This window comes from Oryx dammah, unplaced genomic scaffold (genome assembly GCF_014754425.2).
Source record: "Oryx dammah isolate SB20612 unplaced genomic scaffold, SCBI_Odam_1.1 HiC_scaffold_12, whole genome shotgun sequence".
In the NCBI taxonomy this organism is placed as follows: Eukaryota; Metazoa; Chordata; class Mammalia; order Artiodactyla; family Bovidae; genus Oryx; species Oryx dammah.
In genome coordinates this window covers 5,304,235-5,322,304 of record NW_024070196.1, presented here as the reverse complement: position 1 = coordinate 5,322,304, position 18,070 = coordinate 5,304,235, and the positions used below count along the sequence as shown (strand labels likewise).

Genomic DNA, 18,070 nt, shown 5'->3' with positions numbered 1-18,070 from the left:
GATAGATAGATAGATAGATAGATAGATAGATAGATAGATAGATAGATGGATATAGATATAGACATATTCAAAACACTTATGTCTTATTTGAGGGGGGAAGAACTGAAAAATAATCTGCTTAGGGACTTCCCTGGTGGTCCAGTGGTTAAGACTCTGGGCTTCCACTGCAGGGCACAACTCAAGTCTGATCCCTGGTTGGGGAGCTAAGAGGCCACATGCCACATGGAGGGGGCAACACAGACACACACACAACTGCTTAGCCACCAGGAGAAATCTAACAATCAGGATGGGGAAAAGACAGATTAGAGGTGAGGAACAAAGCTATGTGAGAACAAACAGGAGGCACTATGACAGGCGTGGGAGAAGCATGAAGCAGTGCTCAAACGTGGCTCTCTTCACAAAAGGTCAGGAGGGTACCAGACCTGGTCTGATGGTAATCTTATTTGCTTTTCATTTTAGTAGAAAATGACTTGATACTCTACCTTAAATATGGGAAAGGAGTCTTTTGTATGGGCTAGACATCTCTTCAGAAAATGAATTCTTGTTTTTTAAAAATAAGCTAAGGCTGTTGACCCACGGAAGAGTTGGGCATTCCTACCTGCGGAAGCAAGTTGAATTTAGAATTTGCAAGCAGACTAACAAAATTTACAGAAATAACACACAACCCCTAATTAAGAAGCACATCTGATGGACTCCAGAGAGACTGGTATGTTATCAGCAATGGTATGTTATCAGCCTCAAATTGTCACTTCTTCCTGTTACAACTTTAGCCTTGAGTCCTCGTAAGTTCAATACTCATTAAATATCACAAAGAAAAGCACCTAACTAAGCAATCTGTACTCTCTAAAGGACAGCTCTGTTGACTTAAAATGTGATACGGTATTAGAAAGTTACCACACTACAGAGTCTAGAACCTAAACAGACTTGTATTCTGAAAATCCTGTTTAGTAATGTTTGCCAAATTCTACCACAGGAGTCAGCATAGCACATGGAAAGAAAAGGGCTTTTTTTTTTTTTAATTAGGCAGATCCGACTTAAAATCTCTTACCACTTACACAATGAAATTTTGGGGTGCTGGCCTCTCTGCCAGCTCAGCTTACTTAACTGTCACAGGAACTTGCACACAATATGGACATAATAAACACCAATTCTTGACTGCTACTACCCTTGACTTTTACCATTACAAAAGTCTGGAATTTCTAACTTACATTATGGATATAGGGCCCCATTAGAATAAATCTTTGGTGACTAGGCAGAAAACAGATTGTCCTAGGAGTTTTGATAGTCTCCATTATGCTTTTAAAAGATCAATGCAATGAAGCACCAAAAATGGCTTTTCTCATTAATATCACATTTGTATGTATATAGCATGTTCAGGTATGACAAATAAGTAAGTCTAGTGGTCCAAAGGTTATGTTTAAGAAACTGCTCCCCACCACACACAAAACATTTGAAAAATACGCTGGGTAAAACTGTAATGGAATTTTTAAAATAACTATTACATCTCTACTCTGAAGTCATGGTTTAAGAAGATTTCAAAGAGACTGCGGCCTGGGTAATATCTGTAAAAGTGTCTTGTGTTATAATGATCAATAGTTTAAAGTGTTATGTTTATAATAATCAGTAATTAAGAGCTGCTCAAAAAATAATTTTGAAATAACGAGAGTTTTCCCCTATTTACTATATTTAAAGGATTTATACACATGGGTGACTGATATTTTCTTTTGAAGCAACATAGTACTAAGTGATGCTTTTAAAATGTTGTTTAAAAAAAAAGTGTTGTTGGGAATGATCTTGAAGAAGTGTTTCAAGAACAAACAAAATGGGAAACAAGCTAATTTCAGACTGACATCCTAGTTTGCAGAAGGGTACCGCTGTCTTGGCAATCAAATAGTTTTATATTTTTCTTGCGATATTTATGAAGGCAAATGACCTAAAAATGAATGGCATATCAAAAGCGTGTTACACAAAGACAGACACACTCTCTCTCATATACACACAATCACATCTAGCCCTACTGTCGTCACTCCTGTGGCCATGTGTGTACAACACAATGATTTGTATTCACAACTCAAGAGTTATAAGGGGAAACAGACTTGAGTTCCGTATGTTTGTTTTTAAAGAGGTAGCTATCTGTATAAGACATATCTCAAGTTCTGTTTACTGTTTTATCTTGAAGAGAAGGGAAAGATAAAGCACCCATCAAATCTGTGTGCTGCAAGTTTTCATTATGATGACTTCTCCTTTAGGATAATGGTATGTTTCATCTAGCTGCCTTTCTAGTTTTTCATTTAAAATGCAGCAGAACTCATTGATAGCTTTGCATCGTTGAGAAAGGCTTAGCTTTGATTAAACTTCTTTCTTAAATAAGATAATGCAATTAAATACTAAACCCCTCTTCCTCCAACTGACTCCTCAAAAGGTGATATATATAAACTCCTTCTTTTAAGACAGTAATCCTGAGGAAGAGAGATCCAGAGATGGGGACACGAACTGAGCAAACTGCACTCTGAAAGATCTGAGCCTTACCAGCAAGTTGGGGCTGCACTAGCAGTGTTCAAGCCAAAGCCCCACGCCAACACCTTGAGACAGGGGTGGTAAGAGGGATGAAAACTACCAGCTGAAGCCAGTTCCTTCTTAGATCAAACCAACTAAACAGAATGTAAACCTGCAGACAAGCTAGGAAAATTAGGGATAAACATATTTTAGAAAGTTTAAAATTCACAAGGCGAAGCAAAAATGATATAGCAATGAAAGCATTTACGTGTCTAAGCTATTTCATTGCTGGTCAAGTCAGGTTAAAGAGGATGATATTAAATCTGTTTGTATGTTGTTTATGGGCGAAATAAAATTTAAAAGTAAGCAAGTAAGAGTATGAAGATAAACTACTTCAGTCAATATTTATTTTTAATGTCTGTAAAATAAGTACAATATTATTTGAGTTAAAATGCTCCTTTCCAAAGATATGTTAAACTCACAGTCTATTCTACATGGATATTCATGATTTTTATCTAATTTTTAAATAATAAAGAACCAGAAAGCATGCAAACAGAAAGATCTATAAGCAAAGAAGCCTGAGGGGAAAAACAGGGTAGAAGTTATGCTACATACCTCATTCATTCTGAGTATAATTCTTCTTACTTTCTCTCCTCTTTATATAGACCATTAGATAGCAACACTGACTAAAATATTGATTAAGATAAATTCTAACTCCAGCAAAATGCACATGATGTCTTATTGAATTTCCTGTAAATTCAACAGCACCAAAATACAGAGAAAATAAAATTCAATGCAGAAGAGAAGTCAGCACTTTGTTGACTTAGGAGCTAGTCAATAAGACCAAGATACATAAAGAAAACTTCTATTTTCAACTTTGGGTGTGTGTGTATTCAGTCTTTACAATTTAATTTTTATTACAGAAAACTTTAAATATACTTTGTAAACTACACAGCCACGAACTTCATGTCCCTGTAAACCAGCTTCAACAATTAGCCACTCATGGTCAATCTATACCCTCCTTCTTTTTCTTCCCTTTGGTATTATTTTGAAGCAAAGCCCAAACACTGTATCATTTCATTTTGACTCTAATTTGATGGGGGAAAGGGAATATAACAGAAAGACTGGGAAGTGAGAGAAGTGCCGCTTTCTCTCCACAGTCCCTGCCCGCAATTTTAAGTGATAGACGCAGGAATGTTTTGAGGAAACAAGCTCATATGCCAGGGCAAAGAACTGGCACTGGCAATTCCCTAGTTAGTGCAGCTTCCCGAACACTCGCCGCTTCCCCCTCAGACAGCAGCTCCCTGCCTATCCAGCAAGGGTAACTCTGGGAAGCAGTGATAGTTGTGGACAGCAAGAGTGTATCCAGTCTCTAACTGGCACAGCCTCCAAGGACTGCTTAAAATGGAATTGTTTTTCTCAGTACTGGATTAGTTATTAAGTCCCTGGATTGATAGGATTCCTCCAGTTTAGACTAGCGTCTAAATGTCCACCTTTTAAAACATGCCTGTGACTGATTTCATGAGCTACCACCAACTAGGTGGGATAACGAGGCAGATACAACAGAGCTATCTCCCAGGAAAGGAAAGGGAAAGGGAAACTGTAAGCAAGGGAAACAGTGGCAGAAACGTGACAGAAAGTTGGGAATCTAAGCGCATCTTCATAGTATCTCCTATTTTTCACAGTCAAATGCCAAAATGGTGTAGTTACCCTACGGTTAGCGTTCAGACTGCGTGGAGAAGCAAACGGAGTGCTCTACTAGCACGGAATCAGGAAAACCCCAGTTCCTCTGGGGTTCCGAAATGTTTTCATTTTAATAAAATAACTAGAAGAAGAGTAGTGAAGATAGCACCAGACATTCTTATGGTTTTATAATGCAGAAAACACATTTCATAATCTTAATCCTGTTGGTGTCTAAAGTATTTTAACTTTTGAAAATACTCAGATTTCCTCAATAACCAAATACTAATATTCAAACAGCAATTTCATCTTGTTTACATAACAAAGAGAAAACTGTTTACAAAGAATCTACCTTAATAGTCACCATAATAAGAAAACGAATTTGAGGTGACTTCTGACTTGTGCCATGGGGCCAGGCCTGTGAGTACACAGCCCATCAGAGCAGCTGCACTTGGTCAGTGAGATCCTTCACGACTTGATCCACACAAATCATGTTCCACTCCAGCCCTCTCCACTGCACACAACCTATTAACCCCTGTCCCAGGGACAAGATTGATGATGAAATTTGGTATTAATGATTTTTCATAGTAATAGGAGCCTTCTCTCCATTTAATAATACTGTCCCATTACCAAGATTTCTAATATCTTCTGTAAAAAAAAGAAAGAAAGAAAAACTGGTTTGTTTTATTACTACACAACTGAAGATTAATTTTGCAACGATACAAAGACTGTGAGGAAAACTTCACCACAATTAACACGGCTATGTAAAATTTCCCAGGTGAAGAGCAGCTAAAGGTACTCACTTTTGTTGTCTTTGTATAGAACGGGGAGGAGAGTTGGTGAATAGGCAGGTCCACGATACTGTTCGAGTTTGTGACACTGTTCCTGTGTGTGTGCTCATCTTCCCTGCCGCTGTCGTCAGACTGATCAAAGTCATCACTCTCCTGGTCCATTTCCTCTTCCTCTTCATCCTCCTCATCTTGTTCACCAGCATGTTCTTCGTCTTCCTCTTGTTCTTCCTGGTTTCCAGAGGAGTCCTCATCTACAGAAATAAACCGGTTGTTGTTCTCCTCCAGCGGCCCTTGCGGGGAGTCGTCCTGGTCTCCAGGCCTAGGCTCCGCTCCCACGACTTCCCCATTCCGGGCCGCGTGCTCCTCCCCTTGGTGTCTGGGCTGCTGCTCCTCCTCCACCACACGGTTCATCTGCTCCTCATCGGCCTGGCTTGAGGAAGGGTTACCTCTCAGAGAGCCTCCAGTGCGACGTCTTTTGCTGCCCACAGAGAGCAGTTCCTGATTCATTTCCAAAAGCCAGCTTGCTACTTCTTGGACCTTGGCTAGGCTATCAGAAGATGCAAAGGTTTTCACATTCTGTAGAGAAAAATGAGGGGGGAAGAAAGGTTTTTACAATCTACATTATCTTCTACTTTTATGTCTGCACTCCAAATTTTAATACAGATTGTAAAAAGATTAGATGCCATGCAGACATTAAGATGTTCTTTTGAAATTAACAGAAACTTTAAATTATAAAAGTTATGAGACTTTATAAAGACACACAAAAGTCATGTAGTAAATAGCTTTATTTTAATCTCCTTTTAAAAATAATTTTAGAATGAAGGTTTATAGTTTATTTGCTTTGACCAACACAACACAATCTAACCAAAAAAATATTCTTAAATTTTAGATCAGTAGCTCATAAACTATACCCTTCATCAAACTTCCACAAAATCTTAAAAAGTGTATCAGAAAAAAACCTATTCAATGCTCAGTTAAGTATAGGAAATGCTGAGATAAACCAATATTAAAAGGCTTTTTTTTTTTTTAAACCTTAGGAATTTCCCAAACTTTTCTAATCACAGAAGTTTGCCTTTAGACAGTTTTCTGAGTTACCAAATATAATCACCATGATTTTTTTCATAATGAATATAAATCAACCAGACATCAAATAAATTAAAAAGTTTATTTCAAAGAAAAGAAAAGGAAAATAAAAATGTGTAAGTTCATACCCTCTGACCCAGTCACTCCACTTCTGGCAATCTATCTTAAGGAAGTATTCCTAAAACAGAAAAAAAAAGTGATGCAGAGGATACTCACTGCAGCTTTATCCACAAAAACAAAAAATAAAAATAAATGCAAATTAAAATAATCAAAACCCAAATGTTCAAGACAAAGGAGCCCATGAGATGAGACATATTTAGTATATCTAAACTAAATACATCTAAACATGTTGCTCATAAAATTTGTGAAAACATGGATGTTATACTAAGGGCAAAAATCAGGACATTATATGATCATAGATTTTTAAACTGCATAATGACTAGATTGAAAACAATATATCAAAATATAAACTGCATTTAGGCAGTGGTATGATAGGTGCTTTAACTCAATTTTTATTGTATTTCTCAAATTTTATGTATCAAGCATGTTTACTTTTATGCTTTTAACAATGGCTTTAAAATTTGATCTGATATAGAATCTTTTCATAACATTCCTTCTTAGATTTCATCCTTCGCAAATATCTACATGGACATAATTGAGGTTACAGAAAATAATGCCAACACATTACACAAGTTCATATAAAATTCCTTTAAAAAATATCTTTAAGGATTTCAAGAGAAGGAAATACAATATTCACTTTCTATCATGTCCCAAGAGTAACTACTTTATGTTACAATGATCTTGAAATAAAACAGCCTTATCCACTTTCCCAATCCTTGCCAATAGATGGTCACTCCCCGAAAGGTCCACAGGTCTCACTGCAAGCTTTAAGATGGGGTCAAGAAAGTCCAAAAGATAGTTTTAAAACAGCAGCATTTCATTTTCTTTTCTATAATCAACCATTTCTAAGAAATAAGCTACAGTTGGGGGAAAAATTCTAATTACACTGGAAGTTCAAATATGGAAAGAGTTTTAAAGATGGACCCCTGAGACACTCCATCATCCTAAAAGAAGAAGAGTAGCCAGCAAAGATGGCTAAGTAGGAAAACCAAGAAAAAGTGGTACTGGTGAAGCCAAGTTAAGAAAGCTTACCCAGCAGGAGGAAGTAAACGATGACAAGTATCGCTGATGGATGAAGTAGGATGACGGCAAAGAACTGACCACTGCATTCAGTGACATGCAAGTCACTACTGTAGACGCAGTTTCTATTAGCTGAAGTCTGATACTGAGAAAAGGAGAATTAAGAGACTGGGAAAAGAGAATAGGGATGTGGGCACGGACAAGGTTGGAGTCTGATGCAAAAAGGAACAAAAGAAAGTGAGTGGAAATTGGTAGGGAAAGTGGTGTCAAGAGAAGATTCTTTTATTCTTTAAGACTAGAGAACTAGCAGAATATCTATACACTGACAAGAATAATCCAGCACAAAACAAAAAAAGTTGATCATGTAATCAAGATACAGAAGAAATAGTAAAATTATATCCTTAATAATTAAAATGGGATGATGAGAAAGAGTTCAAAAGTTAGAAAAAGGGATAATTTTTTAAAAGGATACTATATTCATGGTGATAGATGGAAAAGCAAAGTAGTATTAAATACTTTAAATTTATCTCTTTCACCATATTTCTTAATGTAGGGGCAGTTGGAAGGAAGTCAGGTTAAAAACAACATGCTGAAAAACAGTGACCTACATAAATGAAAAATACACGCACGTATACACATGCACGCACGCATGCAGTACCTCTACGCATATAACAGTAAATCTGCTATACACAGGTTTTCTTCAAAGCTAGAATCAAAACCTTGCTTAGTACCTGTGTCTAAAGTTTAGCTCTTCTAACACTAACAGGAAGAGTCTTTACTTGGACACTGACGCACAGAACAGCACGAAGCAACACGGCCTGGTATGCTGCAAGCTCCGAAAGAGTTGCTCTTTGTGCACCCAACCTAACAGGCATATTTTCACAAGACTGAAATAGGTTAAATGGCATACTAAGAACAACTTACCAAAATAAAGAGAGAGAGAGAGAACAAAGGTCATAAAACAAATCATAAGGAATGTGTGTAAGGAAGAGAGGAGACTGACGGTAAGCAGCTGACCTATCAACAAAGAGAAAGTTTATAACTGGCATTTCTAAAATAGTATCAGTATTGGTCAACAAGGAACACTTCTCAATTATGAACAATAACAACACAAATGACTATCGTTGTATAACTTGAGTGTTATATTGAGAACAGAGAAGAAATGTGTTAAGCCAGTAAAAATAACTGACTTATATTTACAGTGAGGCATGTAAACAGATTTCAAAGTAATACAGATTCTTATAGATAGACATGGTCAATAATGGTAAATCCAAGTGGAAGAATCAGATTTAAAGCATAGTCAATAAAAAATATGTAATAACAAAGTGGAAAGTCAAATTACAGGAATTCTAGAATATCTGAAGAGGCTGAAAATATCCAATTGATAGATTTACATAAAAATTTTTATGCATATTTTATTGGATTGGATTTTCTGACTCATTTTGAGTGGAAAGCAGTAATAAATATATAAATATTAAGAGAAAAAAATTTCACTTTCTGTTGGTATTAATTAAAAAAAACAGTATTTTAGGAAATTCATTCTAATAATAATCTATTAAATAAGCCAATGACCAAATTAAAATAATAAACATCCAATAATTAATAGGAAATCAGAATCAACTATTAAATACTTTTAAGGGGAAAAAATTTTAAAGATAGTTAAAATAGTTTATTAAAAAAAAACAAAACTTAAGCACCCATAATCTAAAACTTGAAAACTGCCATACAGGAAATGTTCATAAATGAGGTATTAATAAAAGCACGTTTTTGCTTTTCAAAATCCTAATTTTAAACTTTTTTAGAGAAAACTTCTGTGTGATTTAGGACACTTGTATCATATGTAACACAACCACCAACAAACAGAATCCTATGCCCTAAAAAAAAAATATGTAAACTTCAAGAGTGTTCTTTTATTTCTGAATCTTACCAGTATATGATGTCAAGATATATCAAATACATGACTTACATTTTTACCAATAACCAGTGAGACTGGACTTGAGGTCGATAAAACAAACTCTGATGGCTAATATATTTTGACATTAAATTGCATGATTTTTTGACAACTGAGCATGATGAGACTAGAAATGATTTAAGGTCAAGAATAATACTGATAAAAGAAAATCATAGAAATTTTAAATTGAAAACACTCCTCACTTCACAGACAAAGTGAGAGTTCAAAGAGATTCAGTATTTTTCAAGTTTGCTAGCTTCAAGCTAGCAAAGAGCAAAGCAGGAACCAGAAAGTGACTTTCAACTGGGTTTTCTTTCCTGTGCCTCAGTCTGCATAACTAAATATGCCAAAGTCCTAACACTGGCACTGACCTCGTCTCCAAAACCAGAATCACTACAGTGCTAGATTTTATTATGCTAAAACACTCACTGAGCACTCAATATATACATTTCAGGCACAGATTAATTTTCTAAAGCATGTTTGCTCAGTCGTGTCCAACTCTTTGCAACTCCATGGATTCAGTCTGCCAGACCCCTCTGTCCAGGGAATTTCCCAGTCAAGAATACTGGAGTGGGTTGTCATTGCCTTCTCCAGAGGATCTTCCCAACCCAGGGATTGAACGTGCCTCTCGTGCATCTCCTGCACTGGCAGGTGGAATCTTTATCACTGAGCGACCTGGGGAGCCCCTAATTTTCTAGAGGATAATGTTTAGAAATGTTAATCAATGATTTTTAACCTGAACCTATGGTAAAATTAAATTTTACAATACAACTTTTTATGCATGTATTTAAACAAATCTAAAGCAATGGTTTCAGAAAGAAGGAATGATGAAATGGTTATACCTAAAGTCTCTATAAATCACTATGCTTAATTAAATTTCATTATTCACAGTAATTGTGTTCTATAAAGTTGTCATAAATACCAAACAAGTGTTTCTAACAGAAATACAGGATTGAGTTCCTGCAAGCCTCTAGTCACATTTTTGCCAAATGATCAATACATAATCTTTTCCTATGTGTATTTCTATTTAAAGACATGCTATTTATTAATAATATATAATACATTTATTAACACTAAAGTCAGTCAACAGGACTATACACTCAAGCCTGAATGAAGCTTATCTAACAGGCATGCTCTCCATAAGGCACATCACAACACCAGGCAGTACCTCAAAGCAGTGTAGGGATCATTTTAAACAGCAAAATCACCAAAAACAAGCACAATCAGCTTGTAGTGAAAAATATTTCACTAAACAGACCATGAAATGGACACTTGTTTAGGATATGAAGGCTAAAACAAGAAAGCAGAATGTCACCTTGTTCAACCTCAGAGGGGAAGGTCCATGAAGGTGACTCAAATAGTTTGCCACTCTTTGCATGCAAACATTTACAAATTACTGTGAAAGTACCATAAGTACTGAATTTTGGTGCTACAAATAAATTTTAATGAGTAGGCAAATTCACAAATGAAGAAACTTCAAATAATGAGGCTGGATTTATGTACTGTATCTAAATCCTGTAGATAGTACACTGATTGTTATTCAAGAGCCACATAGTATTCTGAGATATCTATCTGTGAAGAAGCCACAGCATTACTTATTTATTGCTACAGTTCTGGTAAACTACAAAGGATAAATGATCAAAGAAATTAAAAGCTCAATATAGGTATTCATCACTAAATTTTTCACATAGGAATCAAAAGAGCAGATAGCCCATATTAAGACTTTGTGTAAAATAATGGCTGGAGACAGAAAAGGGAGCAGGGGTACCACTTCTCCTCCTGTCAAATGAGAGCACAGGTTTCTCCTGGCAACAAAAAAGTCTAGAGAGGCCTGAACTAAGGTATCTAAAGGAAGAGATGTTAGTCAAAGCTACGGTTTTTCCAGTGGTCATGTATGGATGTGAGAGTTGGACTATAAAGAAAGCTGAGCACTGAAAAATTGATGCTTTTGAACTGTGGTGTTGGAGAAGACTCTTGAGAATCCCTTGGACCACAAGGAGATCCAACCAGTCAATCCTAAAGGAGATCAGTCCTGAATATTCATTGGAAGGACTGATGCTGAAGCTGAAGCTCCAATACTTACTTTGGCCACCTGATGCAAAGAAATGACTCACTGGAAAAGACCCTGATGCTGGGAAAGATTGAAGGCAGGAGAAGGGGACGACAGAGGATGAGACGGTTGGATGGCATCACCGACTCAATGGACATGAGTTTGAGCAAGCTCCGGGAGTTGGTGATGGACAAGGAAACCTGGTATTTTTCAATCCATGGGGTTGCAAAGAGTCAGACATGACTGAACGACTGAACTGAACTGATTATGATAACTGCTATTCAAAAAAATTCAATAATTAGGTTACTGAGATAAAAGAGAAATACTCTATGACTTTCCCCAAGTTCTAGAAAATATAAGTGACTTTTAATCATTATAGCTGGTTAATTTAACAGCACTTCAGAGGTAATTTCTGGAACTTTTAACAGTTTCTTATGAACACTGTTTCACAAAAGACGTTTTATTATTCATAACCATTTGAACTATTTATATTAGGCTGCCTAAAGGAGTTAAAGCAGGCACAGTATACCTGTTAAAGTGAGCTCTGAGAGCCTATCTCAGAGGGAATTAGAGTTGTGAGCCTCCAAAGAAGATTCCCAGGCAAAGACTAACTTTGAAATCACAGTAGTCACTGAGGAATACTGGTTACCTGATGTACAGTGGGTGATCTAAGAAATTTGCCAAAGCCTCCAAAGGACAGTGCAATACTAACATTTTCAGAAACCACTATGATTGATCTACAGTCATTTAAGAAGTTTTAAGACATAGATGGCAGGAAAATCAACTGACTTGTACTTGTCATCAAAGCTTGGAATCACTTTGTGTAAGCAGGTTTGGTTTGTCCCTGAATCCTAAAAAAGCCTCCCTAATCACCAAGATTTCTTTTCTGACCACACCACTTAGTAAAACTCCAACTTCATATTCTGAACTCTCTATATGACAAATTAATATTTATTATTAATCACTATGCTCAAACTGATTAAAAGGAAGCATCTGGGATATATACTAAATACCACTTACTTAGTATCACTCTGCTACTCAAAATCCACCAAGAGCTTCCCATCTCACTCAGAATGAAAGTTATTTTAATTGTTGCCTGTATAATATATGCCATCCCATCACTCTGAGCTCATATTCTGCTATTCTCTTTTTCACTTTGCTCCACTCTTTCTGTCCTTGCTCTTTCTGAAAGAGGAAAATATGCTGCTACCTCAGAGTCTCTGCACTGGATAAAGCTTCTGCCTGAATGCTCTCCCTCACGTATCTGCATGGTTCTTTCCATTATTTTCTTTAGGTCTCTTTTCAAACAACCTCTAATAAATGCACTTTTCCTAATAATCTTATTTTAAATAATCATTTCCTTCAGTTCAGTTCAGTTGCTAAGTCGTACCCAACTCTTTGCAACACCATGGACTGCAGCAGGCCAGGCTTCCCTGTCCATCACCAACTCCTGTTACTCAAACTCATGTCCACTGAGTCAGTGATGCCATCCAACCATCTCACCCTCTGTCGGCCCCTTCTCCTCCTGCCCCCAATCCCTCCCAATATCAGGGTCTTTTCCAATGAGTCAGTTCTTTGCCTCAGGTGGCCAAAGTATTGGAGTTTCAGCTTCAACAGCAGTCCTTCCAGTGAACACTCAAGACTGATTTCCCTTAGAATGGACTGGTTGGATCTCCCTGCAGTCCAAGGGACTCTCAAGAGTCTTCTCCAACACCACAGTTCAAAAGCATCAATTCTTCAGCGCTCAACTTTCTTTATTGTCCAACTCTCACATCCATACATGACTACTGAAAAACTATAGCTTTGACTAGACAGACCTTTGTTGGCAAAGTAATGTCTCTGCTTTTTAATATGCTGTCTAGGTTGGTCATAGCTTTCTTTCCAAGGAGCAAGCATCTTTTAATTTCATGGCTGCAGTCACCATCTGCAGTGATTTTGGAACCCAGAAAAATAAAGTGTCTCACAATTTACATTGTTTCCCCATCTGTTTGTCATGAAATGATGGGACCAGATGCCATGATCTTCGTTTTCTGAATGTTGAGTTTTAAGCCAACTTTTTCACTCTCCTCTTTCACTTTCATCAAGAAGCTCTTTAGCTCTTCTTCGCTTTCTGCCATAAGGGTGGTATCATCTGCGTATCTGAGGTTATTGACATTTCTCCCAGCAATCTTGATTCCAGCTTGTGCTTCATCCAGGCTGGCATTTCTCATGATGTACTCTGCATATAAGTTAAATAAGCAGGGTAATAATATATCACCTTGACATACTCCTTTTCTGATTTGGTACCAGTCTGTTGTTCCATGTCCAGTTCTAACTGTTGCTTCCTGACCTGCATACAGATTTCTCAAGAGGCAGGTCTCCTATCTCATCTCTTGAAGAATTTTCCACAGTTTGTTGTGATCCACACAGTCAAAGGTTTTGATATAGTCAGTAAAGCAGAAGTAGATGTTTTCTGGAATTCTCTTGCTTTTTTGATGATCCAAAGGATGTTGACAATTTGATCTCTGGTTCTTCTGCCTTTTCTAAATCCAGCTTGAACATCTGGAAGTTCACAGTTCACATATCGTTGAAGCCTGGCTTGGAGAATTTTGAGCATTACTTTACTAGTATTTTTCGTTCCCTTACATCACATTATTCCCCGTTCCCCTTTGCCCTGCTTCATTCTTCTCCACAGTACTGTATCAAAGCACTGGAATATTGTCTGTTATATACAGTGCCCATCTATCTATCCATTAATTTCTTCCTATATTATCTGCCTCTTCCCACCAGAATTTAAGCTACATAAGGAAAGAGACTTTCCTTTTTCACCAGTATTTTCAGGACCTACGAAAATGCTTGGCTTAGTAGGTCCTCAACATTTATTGAGTAAATAGTTATTAAATCTTGTTAAAGCCAGTCATATGCTGCGCAATTTTTCCTCATTAAAGAAGACTTACAAACCAGGTACAAAAAAAGTACCAATTATTTAAAACATAGTTTTTAAAGTTGTGATCTGTACTGAACAAGCACTTACAGAACTCTTGAAACTGAGAGGATATAAATCTAAAACCTTAACATTTTTTATAAACGAACATCTTCTAAGTCATAAAAATAATTTTTACCTTTATCAATTTTTTCGCTATTTTCAGCACATGCTATAAAAAATGTGTGACTAAAAAGATTAATACTTCAAAAACACATAATTTGTTGAATATTTCTAGTCCACATCTCACATAGCGCAGCCAACTGGGAAATCATATGTGCAGCTTAGAAGTGAAAATGTTTTAGGGACTGCAAAATGGGCTGAACAGATTCTCAGTGCTGTAGATTAACAAGACTAACAACACAAGGCACACCATACAAGTACTCATATAAGCAGCAAGTATTCATTAAGTTTCAGGGCTCTGAACTGAACATTTTAAACTCACATGCCTCATCTATCACATACATCTTTACTAGAAAGGATGCATAACCATCTATTGGTTCACATGACAATATCTACTTTTTACATGTTACTTAACTTACAGTACATGTTTTTGTTTGGCCACATTTAATTCCTCATCCCCATTCAACTCCACTACATCTGCAATCTGAGTTTACTAAACTGAAACTGAATTTCAAACTGGCTGCCAAATCCCACTGGGTCTTTTACCATTTTTGTAGCTTTTTACATGACTGTCAATGACTCCCCTCTCTTTACAACTCTCATGCCTCTTAGTTTCCCTTGAGATCATCCTTTCCTTGGTATTGTTTCGCAGGCAGCACCTTTGTTCTCCGCTGCCAGCTCCTTCCTTCTCTGAAATTTCTTTGCAACCTTGGGTTTTAAGTATCACACAGAAGTTAATGACAACCGACTCCACTCTCTCCAGCCAAGCTCCTCCACTGAGTCCACTAGCTATATCAAGATATCCCACAGTTGCCCCAAATTCATTATTTTAAAACCCAAATTCCTGTACACTCTCAGAATTCTTAGATCCTCTCCTATTTTCTCTCAGTGAATGGAACTGTATTCTAGTCAGTTGCAGGTTTAGAAAATTTGAATGCCTTGCCCTCTTCAACTTCCTTCTACTCTCCTCTCCCCTGAGCAATTCAATTCTAAAGCCATAAAGGGGAGTCAAGTATGTGTGGGGGATGGTGGGAAGAAAGAGCCTGACCAAGAAGGGCGAGGAGGGATCCATACAGTGGAGAAGGCAGGACGGTGTCGGAGCCCACAGGGATATGCAGGGTGTGGGGGCCCTTTCAACAGAATCTGCTATGGGAGCAGAGCTGCTCCACAGCCCTCAGCTACCTCATCCTGGAATCCACTCTAACAGTAATACCTGCCATGCTTCCTCTAGGCTTCCCCAGCAAACAAACGAGGGAGCATGACAGGAATGCCCCAACAGCTAACTCTGTCTGGATGGGACTCCCTGCACATCTGTTTCTCTGGGGACCTGGCCTGACACAGAAGGTATTCATGTACTGTTGTCAAAAACACTTGGGATGATATAAAAATGTTCTGGAAGACACCACAAAATGGTTACCTTCATTAAACAAAGGCCATTTTACTCTAGAATATTTAAAGAATATCATCTGCTATGTAAAGAAGTCCAGTGGCTTAGCTAAGGAGAAGTTCTCAACAGGATGTGAGCTGAAAGGGTCCTTTGAAGACAACAGAAGAACAGGGCTTGTTTTATAGTAACACTCTGGAGAGTGGCTGCAGACTCCACGCTCTTCAGTCTCTCGTGGTTTTGACTTCAAGGGACAAGGATTTTGGATTTAAAAGGAAAATGCACTTCTGGAAAACACTGTGTTACAAAAAAGAAAACTTGAAATGTTTCCACTGCTGCTGGAGCTCCAGCGAAGAAGATACCAGCAAGTCTCAAGCCTCATGAGAAACCACCTGGGGAAGCTGTAGAACACACTGAACTCATTTTCTTTCCCTTTCAAAACAAGTATATCAATGAACAGGTTCTCTTTTCCTGAATCATCTGATTGCGAGAAGCTGACTTGGAAAAAACAGAAAGTAAGAAGCCACAGTCTAATACATTCAAGATGAGTTTTACTGATCTGCCCAGAAAAGTTCTGGATTTCTGAGAAGAAAAGAATATCCTGCTATTCATAGGAAACAATGAACACTATGCTGCAGTTTCAACTTCTCATACATTTGAACAATCTTTTATTTATTCAGTGAACATTTAAAATAGTAAGCTAAAAAAATGTTCTCATTTCAGTTGAAAGAAAAATTTGTATGTGCTTGCTTATCTCATGTTTGACCCTGAATGGTATTTGTAAAGCAAAAAACAGGCACACGAGATAAATACAATTTTTACATTAAAATTAAAGAGGTAAATATAATTTTTTAAGATTCAAAAACAATACTTTCAGCATATATGAGCCTATAAAAGAAGTACTTTTCTAACTATTTGGCCTATATTTGAACTTGACCATGTCACTGAATAAGCAAATGCTTTTTCAAAGTTTTATATAAAATTGTGTCTAGACAATATTTTCATTCATATTACTTTGGCTTATGACTATTCAGCACTATCAATAAATTTTCATGTTGTTAAAATTAATTTACAACCTTTATTTAAATTAAATCTGCTGAGTCTACATTAAGAAAAATTAAGTCCCATTTTAGTTTAAGCTAGTTACATGAAATGTATTATGTTTCTTATGAGTTCACAAAATTCATGGAATGATAAGAGATTAATCTCTCTCTTTTTCCTTTTTTTGGCCACACTGTGTGGCTTGTGGGATCTTCATTCTCTGACCAGGGGTTGAACCCAAGCCCTCAACAGTGAAAGCAGTAAGTCCTAACCACTGGACCACAGCGGAATTCCCTAAAATAGATTAATTTAAAGTAAGCGAAGCTTAATTACCAGGGTGTTGTATTTTTCCCCCCAAGAAAAGCTGGCTAAAATGTTTAGTCCTGAATACTGGGGCAGAAAGGAGGAATGCTCTTACATGTATGGTATTTCATGTGGATTTCAAATAGCAAAAATCTGTGATAAGGCCTATTTGGACAAGGTTAAGAAGATAAAGTTTTAAAAAAAGGAAAAATGAATTTCCTCTGTCTGCTCAATTAACTTGAACTGGAGCTGACATCCTTTGTGGGAAGGAGGAAACTACACAAAAAGAAGAGGGTAATAAATTTGCCAAATATAATGTTCACAGGGGGGAAAGCATTCTATACTCAAAAGAGCACTGACAATTCTCAGTGAATCACTGTACCTACATCCTAACTGTTCAAGCTACCACGAGTCATTGATAAAATAAATTTTAAGTGTTTCCCCAGTGTAAGAATACTGAGGCAGGCGGGAAGTGAATATCAGTATTAGGACAAACTGAAATCACGCTTACTTAATAGGAAGCAATGAGAGCAGCGCAGCATCACTCCTGTGATATTCCGGTCAACAAATCCTTGAACTGAATCCACAAATGAGGAAACAGGAAACAAACTCAAATTAAGGGTCCTAGTTCAAAATGGCCTGCAATGTTCAAGAGTTAAGGGACGGGGTCGGGGGACAGATCAAGGGACTATTCTGGATACATGATAATAAATGCAACTCATGACACTGAATGCGATATTTGAACAACTGGTGAGACTCAGACGGGGCCTAAGGAGCAGACAGTCTAATACACCAATATCCTGATTATTCAGAAGAATGTCCCTGTTTATAAGAAAAGCATACTCAAGTGTTTGAGGGTGACAGTACATCATTTTGACGACTTATCAAACGGTTCTGGGGCAAAATAAATTCTTAGTACTGTACATGGAACTTTTCTGAATGTTAAATAAGGAGGAAAAGGAGAAATCTGGATATTATCCTGCTTCCTATCATCTGTTACAAACTACCCTTGCCTGTCCCCACATCTCTGTCACCCACTTACTTCATCCCTAAGTCTACCTGAGTC

The 18,070-nt window shown here is 37.2% G+C and overlaps 1 protein-coding gene across 2 annotated transcripts in view; it reads right to left on the bottom strand.

Moving 5' to 3' along the window:
* Positions 1-18,070, bottom strand: part of FBXW7 (F-box and WD repeat domain containing 7) — a 221,866-nt gene that overhangs the window by 85,661 nt on the left and 118,135 nt on the right. For both annotated transcript variants that reach the window (XM_040251447.1, XM_040251448.1), the window contains 2 exons: positions 6,179-6,228; positions 4,980-5,543 (listed from right to left, as the gene is read on the bottom strand). In XM_040251447.1, the coding sequence (XP_040107381.1) occupies positions 4,980-5,474 (495 nt within the window). In that variant the 5' untranslated portion in view covers positions 5,475-5,543; positions 6,179-6,228. The remainder of the gene's footprint in view (positions 1-4,979; positions 5,544-6,178; positions 6,229-18,070) is intronic.